A 12,149-nucleotide genomic window follows, 5' to 3' on the forward strand; every position below is an offset into this window, starting at 1 on the left:
AGTTAGAGTGAAAAAAGCGTTAACATTTGACCAGTGATTATGATTAGAGAATCGTTCGGCAAATCACAAATTTGCGTGCTAATATAGCATTTAAGCGCAAGTGCAAACAGAGAGACTGCAGTAGTCCCAACTATATCCCCTCAAACACACCTTCAAACAACACGTGAAGAGACAACTATTCATGCCCGAGATACATGGAACATATGCTAATCGGATATGCACATGGCTCCTATTAGCAAATTTCCCAGGTATCTTAGCGGTCTCTCCATGTGTTGTCTAAAAGTGTATTTGAGGGGATATATATAACACATGGGACACAATAAGAATAATCCCTCTCCTCTCGATTGATGAAAATTGGCCTACTGGTACGTCTTGACGTATGTAAGGGAAGAAACCAAGGTCTTACCGGTTACAGCTTTCCTCCGATGCATTTCTGGTGATGGAGAGGGGGATGGAAGACAGTCTAGATGGGATGATGTGGAATTATTCTTCTTTTCGTTCTGCTCTTCTGTGAGGTCTATAAACCGTGTTATTGGCAAACCCGCCACCGGCTGTTTATATCTCGCATACTGCAGGGCGTCCGTGATCCATCTCATTTCACGCCAAATTTCATCTGCTTGCTGTGAACAAAAATACAGGTTTTTATTTAACATTTGCAACAATTTAGCTTTTCAAGATGTTTGCTGCAAGCGTGTTCTTCTCTTAAAGGACTGTAGTTATTGACTGTCCTCTTTATACATTGGGCATCTTATATGTATTCCACACTGTTGCCAAAGGTAAATGGGCCTGTGGTGTGCCTGTCTATAGGGGACCATATCTTCTCCCATTACGCTAACCTTCCTATAACACATTTAGTTGTACTTGGCTGTACTATCTATATCAGTGGCTTACAACCTTTTTTGGTTAAGGAACTCTATAATTATATTGTGAAATTCTGTAGAACCCTAACCGTCTCTAATAGCGCGTCTGAGAACAGATGCATTGTAATGAACCCCAACCTTCTCTAACAGCACGTCTGAGATCAGATGCATTGTAAGGGACCCCAACCCTCTCTAATAGGGCATCTGAGATCAGATGCATTGTAAGGAACCCCAACCCACTCTAATACCACGTCTGAGATCAGATGTATTGTAAGGAACCCCAACCCTCTCTAATAGCGCGTCTGATTTCAGATACATTGTAAGGAACCCCGACCCTCTCTAATAGCGCGTCTGATATCAGATACATTGTAAAGATCCCGACCCTCTCTAATAGTGCGTCTGAGATCGGATACATTGTAAGGAACACCAACCCTCTCTAATAATGTGTCAGATGCATTTTAATTTCTTTTTTATTTGGAACAGTTTTCAAATTACCTGAAAACTGCTGGGAAACCCTTTGGGGACGTACGGGGAGCCCAAAACCTCCTAGAAACCCCTGTTGAAAAACACTGATCTATATACTCTGGTCTCTGTTCAATATGACGTGAAACCATATTCCCCACTGCAGGACAAAAGTTCGATTCATTTCAAGATGTACAATACTAATAAATAGAGGTCGCTGGCCATAGTATGTTATCCACAACCATTAGAGGGGCAAACCTACTTACACTGGCGACACACTTTATTCGAGCTTGGCTAGTCCCACGAATTCTGGTATACCCGGGTGTATTGAGGTTTGTGACTGTTTTCTGCCCGAGTGCATTGAGGTATTTTCCAAGCAGGGATTGAAGCATTTTATTCCTGCTGGCTGCAATACTGCACAGTATATATATATATACTGCATTACAATTCATGAATTTATGCCATCTGGTAGACACGCGAAGCATTGCAGCCTATTAAATCCTAATCATTATCATTTAACAGATCAGCCGCCCATCAGCCAGGCATGAACCCAGGCTGGGAAGGCAAATGCAACGGGGCTTGTCAGAGGTGAGGAGCGGCGCATTCCAGGTATCTGCCAGGTACATACCGGGTATTTGCTCGAATAAAGTGTGTCGGTGCAGTAGCTTAAGGAGCTGCCTTATACAAGCATGAGGGGTCCGAAGAAGTGCTACTTTAGAAGACATGTTCCATGCTGGAAGACACCTTACAGCCCATTCAAGTGAATGGACCATACATTTCCACAGTTACTACGTAGTGTTACTCTATAAAATGCCATAATTCGTTACTAAGACGTGCTTTAAAGTGCTTCGTTGAGTAGCACCACTTAGTAGTCAAGGGCCTTGGTTGGATTTGTTTCTTTGGACATTAAGAAGGGTTTTCGTTTCAAGGTGGACTCCAAATACGAGTGGAATCTCCAATCAAGTGTTTCCTTCATCCTGGGTCCACATGGCTCATTCATTGTCAGACATCCAACAGAGAAAAGGAGTAAGAGTGGATGGCAATCCGCTTGTTCCCGGTCCTGCAAAGCACACCCAGAGCCATATTTATTAAGCACTCCTCTGCCATGAGACTCCTTCCGGCAGTGGTAGACACCCAACAGCCTAGTCAAGTCAGTGGGCTGTATGGTGTCTCCCAGTGTTGGATGGTGCCATGTGACAGAAGACTGGTTAGCAAGTATGTGCTACAGCGATGTCACACAAACCCAACCCCCTCCCGTGTGCCTACAAGTCAGCATTATTTAACAATATTGTAAGGTGACCACACGTCCCGGTTTAGCCAGGACAGCCCCGTTACAACACGAATCCGCTTATAACTCGATGCAAGCGTGGCTCCCAATTTTCGTATGTACTTTACATCACGATTATTGGTGTCTTAAATACTTTATTGTACAATGCATACAATTGTACATTATTTCTAACGCGATCCGCTTATAACGCGGTGTGATTCTTTGGACCCCAAGCACCGCGTTATAAGGGGGTTGAGCTGTATTTTCTATTCCTTGCGATCCCGGTATAACGGTACTTGCATTACTGATGGACTTACAGCCGTTCTTCCTCTTTATAGAAACAAAGATGTTTTTTATCAAGGCTCTCTCCTTCTCTCTCCTGTTTTAAGAGCTTAAATATGGTATACATCTGTTTGAAATACGTGCAAAAGGACTTGCACCAGTACCTAACACAGGGGTGGCCAACTCCAGTCATCAATGGCTACCAACAGGTCAGGTTTTCAGGATATCCCTGCGTCAGCACAGGCAGCTCAATCAATGACTCAGTCAATGACCTGCGCTGAAGCAGGGATATCCTTAAAACCTGGCCTGTTGGTGGCCCTTGAGGACTGAAGTTTGCCACGCCTGGTCTAAAAGATTTAGAACTCCTGGGCTATTAATTAAAGTGTGATATTGTGGAGCAGCGCAGGGTCGCACTGGAACTCCCTTTATGGTTCAACGGGAACATTTTGAATTGAGAGATTTTCAGCAAAAAATTGCACAATTTTGCTGCGCGTCGTCAATCTACAAGATTCGAACATCTCTAGCGTAAAAGACTGCAACATATTAGTAAACGTCGGAGAGAAATTTGGGTGAAATTCGCTGAAAATATTATTTTGTCAAAAAGTTAAAAAAAATAAAAAAAAACAGGTTTGATTTAGCAACGGAAAAAAAATCTTTTCCGGCGCCAAGGTCATCAGATCCGCCTAAATCTAGCGGATCTGTAAAGGCGATGATGACGGAATTGTCAAGAAGGAAATATTGTTTAAATGGTACAGGCATACCCCACATTAACATACGCAATGGGACCGGAGCATGTATGTAACTATGTAACTACAGGCATACCCCGCATTAACGTACGCAATGGGACCGGAGCATGTATGTAACTATGTAACACAGGCATACCCCGCATTAACGTACGCAATGGGACCGGAGCATGTATGTAACTATGTAACACAGGCATACCCCACATTAACGTACGCAATGGGACCGGAGCATGTATGTAACTATGTAACACAGGCATACCCCGCATTAACGTACGCAATGGGACCGGAGCATGTATGTAACTATGTAACACAGGCATACCCCGCATTAACGTACGCAATGGGACCGGAGCATGTATGTAACTATGTAACACAGGCATACCCCGCATTAACGTACGCAATGGGACCGGAGCATGTATGTAACTATGTAACACAGGCATACCCCACATTAACGTACACAATGGGACCAGAGCATGTATGTAACTATGTAACACAGGCATACCCGCATTAACATACGCAATGGGACCGGAGCATGTATGTAACTATGTAACACAGGCATACCCCGCATTAATGTACGCAATGGGACCGGAGCATGTATGTAACTATGTAACACAGGCATACCCGCATTAACATACGCAATGGGACCGGAGCATGTATGTAACTATGTAACACAGGCATACCCCGCATTAACATACGCAATGGGACCGGAGCATGTATGTAACTATGTAACACAGGCATACCCCGCATTAACGTACGCAATGGGGCCGGAGCATGTATGTAACACAGCATACCCCGCATTAACATACGCAATGGGACCGGAGCATGTATGTAACTATGTAACACAGGCATACCCCGCATTAACGTACGCAATGGGACCGGAGCATGTATGTAACTATGTAACACAGGCATACCCCGCATTAACGTACGCAATGGGACCGGAGCATGTATGTAACTATGTAACACAGGCATACCCCGCATTAACGTACACATTGGGACCGGAGCATGTATGTAACTATGTAACACAGGCATACCCCGCATTAACGTACACAATGGGACTGGAGCATGTATGTAACTATGTAACACAGGCATACCCGCATTAACGTCCACAATGGGACCGCAGCATGTATGTAACTATGTAACACAGGCATACCCCGCATTAACGTACACATTGGGACCGGAGCATGTATGTAACTATGTAACACAGGCATACCCCGCATTAACGTCCGCAATGGGACCGGAGCATGTATGTAACTATGTAACACAGGCATACCCCGCATTAACGTACACATTGGGACCGGAGCATGTATGTAACTATGTAACACAGGCATACCCGCATTAACGTACGCAATGGGACCGGAGCATGTATGTAACTATGTAACAGGCATACCCCGCATTAACGTACGCAATGGGACCGGAGCATGTATGTAACTATGTAAAACAGGCATACCCCGCATTAACGTACGCAATGGGACCGGAGCATGTATGTAACTATGTAACACAGGCATACCCCGCATTAGCGTACGCAATGGGACCGGAGCATGTATGTAACTATGTAACACAGGTATACCCCGCATTAGCGTACGCAATGGGACCGGAGCATGTATGTAACTATGTAACACAGGCATACCCCGCATTAACGTACGCAATGGGACCGGAGCATGTATGTAACTATGTAACACAGGCATACCCCGCATTAACGTACGCAGTGGGACCGGAGCATGTATGTAACTATGTAACACAGGTATACCCCGCATTAGCGTACGCAATGGGACCGGAGCATGTATGTAACTATGTAACACAGGCATACCCCGCATTAGCGTACGCAATGGGACCGGAGCATGTATGTAACTATGTAACACAGGCATACCCCGCATTAGCGTACGCAATGGGACCGGAGCATGTATGTAACTATGTAACACAGGCATACCCCGCATTAGCGTACGCAATGGGACCGGAGCATGTATGTAACACAGGCATACCCCGCATTAACGTACGCAATGGGACCGGAGCATGTATGTAACTATGTAAAACAGGCATACCCCGCATTAACGTACGCAATGGGACCGGAGCATGTATGTAACTATGTAACACAGGCATACCCCGCATTAATGTACGCAATGGGACCGGAGCATGTATGTAACTATGTAACACAGGCATACCCGCATTAACATACGCAATGGGACCGGAGCATGTATGTAACTATGTAACACAGGCATACCCCGCATTAACATACGCAATGGGACCGGAGCATGTATGTAACTATGTAACACAGGCATACCCCGCATTAACGTACGCAATGGGACCGGAGCATGTATGTAACACAGGCATACCCCGCATTAACATACGCAATGGGACCGGAGCATGTATGTAACTATGTAACACAGGCATACCCCGCATTAACGTACGCAATGGGACCGGAGCATGTATGTAACTATGTAACACAGGCATACCCCGCATTAACGTACGCAATGGGACCGGAGCATGTATGTAACTATGTAACACAGGCATACCCCGCATTAACGTACACAATGGGACTGGAGCATGTATGTAACTATGTAACACAGGCATACCCGCATTAACGTCCACAATGGGACCGGAGCATGTATGTAACTATGTAACACAGGCATACCCCGCATTAACGTACACATTGGGACCGGAGCATGTATGTAACTATGTAACACAGGCATACCCCGCATTAACGTCCGCAATGGGACCGGAGCATGTATGTAACTATGTAACACAGGCATACCCCGCATTAACGGACACATTGGGACCGGAGCATGTATGTAACTATGTAACACAGGCATACCCGCATTACTGTACGCAATGGGACCGGAGCATGTATGTAACTATGTAACAGGCATACCCCGCATTAACGTACACAATGGGACCGGAGCATGTATGTAACTATGTAACACAGGCATACCCCACATTAACGTACGCAATGGGACCGGAGCATGTATGTAACTATGTAACACAGGCATACCCCGCATTAACGTACGCAATGGGACCGGAGCATGTATGTAACTATGTAACACAGGCATACCTCGCATTAACGTACGCAATGGGACCGGAGCATGTATGTAACTATGTAACACAGGCATACCCCGCATTAACATACGCAATGGGACCGGAGCATGTATGTAACTATGTAACACAGGCACACCCCGCATTAGCGTACGCAATGGGACCGGAGCATGTATGTAACACAGGCATACCCCGCATTAACGTACGCAATGGGACCGGAGCATGTATGTAACTATGTAACACAGGCATACCCCGCATTAACGTACGCAATGGGACCGGAGCATGTATGTAACTATGTAACACAGGCATACCCCGCATTAATGTACGCAATGGGACCGGAGCATGTATGTAGCTATGTAACACAGGCATACCCGCATTAACATACGCAATGGGACCGGAGCATGTATGTAACTATGTAACACAGGCATACCCCGCATTAACATACGCAATGGGACCGGAGCATGTATGTAACTATGTAACACAGGCATACCCCGCATTAACGTACGCAATGGGACCGGAGCATGTATGTAACACAGGCATACCCCGCATTAACATACGCAATGGGACCGGAGCATGTATGTAACTATGTAACACAGGCATACCCCGCATTAACGTACGCAATGGGACCGGAGCATGTATGTAACTATGTAACACAGGCATACCCCGCATTAACGTACGCAATGGGACCGGAGCATGTATGTAACTATGTAACACAGGCATACCCCGCATTAACGTACACATTGGGACCGGAGCATGTATGTAACTATGTAACACAGGCATACCCCGCATTAACGTACACAATGGGACTGAAGCATGTATGTAACTATGTAACACAGGCATACCCGCATTAACGTCCACAATGGGACCGGAGCATGTATGTAACTATGTAACACAGGCATACCCCGCATTAACGTACACATTGGGACCGGAGCATGTATGTAACTATGTAACACAGGCATACCCCGCATTAACGTACACATTGGGACCGGAGCATGTATGTAACTATGTAACACAGGCATACCCCGCATTAACGTCCGCAATGGGACCGGAGCATGTATGTAACTATGTAACACAGGCATACCCCGCATTAACGTACACATTGGGACCGGAGCATGTATGTAACTATGTAACACAGGCATACCCGCATTAACGTACGCAATGGGACCGGAGCATGTATGTAACTATGTAACAGGCATACCCCGCATTAACGTACGCAATGGGACCGGAGCATGTATGTAACTATGTAACACAGGCATACCCCGCATTAACGTACGCAATGGGACCGGAGCATGTATGTAACTATGTAACACAGGCATACCCCGCATTAGCGTACGCAATGGGACCGGAGCATGTATGTAACTATGTAACACAGGTATACCCCGCATTAGCGTACGCAATGGGACCGGAGCATGTATGTAACTATGTAACACAGGCATACCCCGCATTAACGTACGCAATGGGACCGGAGCATGTATGTAACTATGTAACACAGGCATACCCCGCATTAACGTACGCAGTGGGACCGGAGCATGTATGTAACTATGTAACACAGGTATACCCCGCATTAGCGTACGCAATGGGACCGGAGCATGTATGTAACTATGTAACACAGGCATACCCCGCATTAGCGTACGCAATGGGACCGGAGCATGTATGTAACTATGTAACACAGGCATACCCCGCATTAGCGTACGCAATGGGACCGGAGCATGTATGTAACTATGTAACACAGGCATACCCCGCATTAGCGTACGCAATGGGACCGGAGCATGTATGTAACACAGGCATACCCCGCATTATCGTACGCAATGGGACCGGAGCATGTATGTAACTATGTAACACAGGCATACCCCGCATTAACGTACGCAATGGGACCGGAGCATGTATGTAACTATGTAACACAGGCATACCCCGCATTAATGTACGCAATGGGACCGGAGCATGTATGTAACTATGTAACACAGCACATACCCGCATTAACATACGCAATGGGACCGGAGCATGTATGTAACTATGTAACACAGGCATACCCCGCATTAACATACGCAATGGGACCGGAGCATGTATGTAACTATGTAACACAGGCATACCCCGCATTAACGTACGCAATGGGACCGGAGCATGTATGTAACACAGGCATACCCCGCATTAACATACGCAATGGGACCGGAGCATGTATGTAACTATGTAACACAGGCATACCCCGCATTAACGTACGCAATGGGACCGGAGCATGTATGTAACTATGTAACACAGGCATACCCCGCATTAACGTACGCAATGGGACCGGAGCATGTATGTAACTATGTAACACAGGCATACCCCGCATTAACGTACACATTGGGACCGGAGCATGTATGTAACTATGTAACACAGGCATACCCCGCATTAACGTACACAATGGGACTGGAGCATGTATGTAACTATGTAACACAGGCATACCCGCATTAACGTCCACAATGGGACCGGAGCATGTATGTAACTATGTAACACAGGCATACCCCGCATTAACGTACACATTGGGACCGGAGCATGTATGTAACTATGTAACACAGGCATACCCCGCATTAACGTCCGCAATGGGACCGGAGCATGTATTTAACTATGTAACACAGGCATACCCCGCATTAACGTACGCAATGGGACCGGAGCATGTATGTAACTATGTAACACAGGCATACCCCGCATTAACGTACGCAATGGGACCGGAGCATGTATGTAACTATGTAACACAGGCATACCCCGCATTAACGTACACATTGGGACCGGAGCATGTATGTAACTATGTAACACAGGCATACCCCGCATTAACGTACACAATGGGACTGGAGCATGTATGTAACTATGTAACACAGGCATACCCGCATTAACGTCCACAATGGGACCGGAGCATGTATGTAACTATGTAACACAGGCATACCCCGCATTAACGTACACATTGGGACCGGAGCATGTATGTAACTATGTAACACAGGCATACCCCGCATTAACGTCCGCAATGGGACCGGAGCATGTATTTAACTATGTAACACAGGCATACCCCGCATTAACGTACACATTGGGACCGGAGCATGTATGTAACTATGTAACACAGGCATACCCGCATTAACGTACGCAATGGGACCGGAGCATGTATGTAACTATGTAACAGGCATACCCCGCATTAACGTACGCAATGGGACCGGAGCATGTATGTAACTATGTAACACAGGCATACCCCGCATTAACGTACGCAATGGGACAGGAGCATGTATGTAACTATGTAACACAGGCATACCCCGCATTAACATACGCAATGGGACCGGAGCATGTATGTAACTATGTAACACAGGCATACCCCGCATTAACGTACGCAATGGGACCGGAGCATGTATGTAACTATGTAACACAGGCATACCCCGCATTAACGTACGCAATGGGACCGGAGCATGTATGTAACTATGTAACACAGGCATACCCCGCATTAACGTACGCAATGGGACCGGAGCATGTATGTAACTATGTAACACAGGCATACCCGCATTAACGTACGCATTGGGACCGGAGCATGTATGTAACTATGTAACACAGGCATACCCCGCATTAACGTACGCAATGGGACCGGAGCATGTATGTAACACAGGCATACCCCGCATTAACGTACGCAATGGGACCGGAGCATGCATGTAACTATGTAACACAGGCATACCCCGCATTAACGTACGCAATGGGACCGGAGCATGCATGTAACTATGTAACACAGGCATACCCCGCATTAACGTACGCAATGGGACCGGAGCATGTATGTAACTATGTAACACAGGCATACCCCGCATTAACGTACACAATGGGACCGGAGCATGTATGTAACTATGTAACACAGGCATACCCGCATTAACGTACGCATTGGGACCGGAGCATGTATGTAACTATGTAACACAGGCATACCCGCATTAACGTACGCAATGGGACCGGAGCATGTATGTAACTATGTAACACAGGCATACCCCGCATTAACGTACACAATGGGACCGGAGCATGTATGTAACTATGTAACACAGGCATACCCCGCATTAACGTACGCAATGGTACCGGAACATGTATGTAACTATGTAACACAGGCATACCCCGCATTAACGTACACAATGGGACTGGAGCATGTATGTAACTATGTAACACAGGCATACCCGCATTAACGTCCACAATGGGACCGGAGCATGTATGTAACTATGTAACACAGGCATACCCCGCATTAACGTACACATTGGGACCGGAGCATGTATGTAACTATGTAACACAGGCATACCCCGCATTAACGTCCGCAATGGGACCGGAGCATGTATGTAACTATGTAACACAGGCATACCCCGCATTAACGTACACATTGGGACCGGAGCATGTATGTAACTATGTAACACAGGCATACCCGCATTAACGTACGCAATGGGACCGGAGCATGTATGTAACTATGTAACAGGCATACCCCGCATTAACGTACGCAATGGGACCGGAGCATGTATGTAACTATGTAACACAGGCATACCCCGCATTAACGTACGCAATGGGACCGGAGCATGTATGTAACTATGTAACACAGGCATACCCCGCATTAACGTACGCAATGGGACCGGAGCATGTATGTAACTATGTAACACAGGCATACCCCGCATTAACGTACGCAATGGGACCGGAGCATGTATGTAACTATGTAACACAGGCATACCCCGCATTAACGTACGCAATGGGACCGGAGCATGTATGTAACTATGTAACACAGGCATACCCGCATTAACGTACGCATTGGGACCGGAGCATGTATGTAACTATGTAACACAGGCATACCCCGCATTAACGTACGCAATGGGACCGGAGCATGTATGTAACACAGGCATAACCCGCATTAACGTACGCAATGGGACCGGAGCATGCATGTAACTATGTAACACAGGCATACCCCGCATTAACGTACGCAATGGGACCGGAGCATGCATGTAACTATGTAACACAGGCATACCCCGCATTAACGTACGCAATGGGACCGGAGCATGTATGTAACTATGTAACACAGGCATACCCGCATTAACGTACGCATTGGGACCGGAGCATGTATGTAACTATGTAACACAGGCATACCCCGCATTAACGTACGCAATGGGACCGGAGCATGTATGTAACTATGTAACACAGGCATACCCCGCATTAACGTACACAATGGGACCGGAGCATGTATGTAACTATGTAACACAGGCATACCCCGCATTAACGTACGCAATGGTACCGGAACATGTATGTAACTATGTAACACAGGCATACCCCGCATTAACGTACACAATGGGACCGGAGCATGTATGTAACTATGTAACACAGGCATACCCCGCATTAACGTACACAATGGGACCGGAGCATGTATGTAACTATGTAACACAGGCATACCCCGCATTAATGTACGCAATGGGACCGGAGCATGTATGTAACTATGTAACACAGGCATACCCCGCATTAACGTACACAATGGGACCGGAGCATGTATGT

At 46.4% G+C, this 12,149-nt stretch overlaps 1 protein-coding gene across 1 annotated transcript in view; it reads right to left on the reverse strand.

Annotated features, from left to right (window-relative positions):
• The window catches only part of LOC142483768 (ankyrin repeat and fibronectin type-III domain-containing protein 1-like), a 161,064-nt gene that overhangs the window by 26,874 nt on the left and 122,041 nt on the right, over window positions 1-12,149 (reverse strand). The window contains exon 15 of the mRNA XM_075583751.1: window positions 407-620. Within this exon, the coding sequence (XP_075439866.1) occupies window positions 407-620 (214 nt within the window). The remainder of the gene's footprint in view (window positions 1-406; window positions 621-12,149) is intronic.

This window comes from Ascaphus truei, unplaced genomic scaffold, assembly GCF_040206685.1.
Source record: "Ascaphus truei isolate aAscTru1 unplaced genomic scaffold, aAscTru1.hap1 HAP1_SCAFFOLD_367, whole genome shotgun sequence".
Classification (NCBI taxonomy): Eukaryota; Metazoa; Chordata; class Amphibia; order Anura; family Ascaphidae; genus Ascaphus; species Ascaphus truei.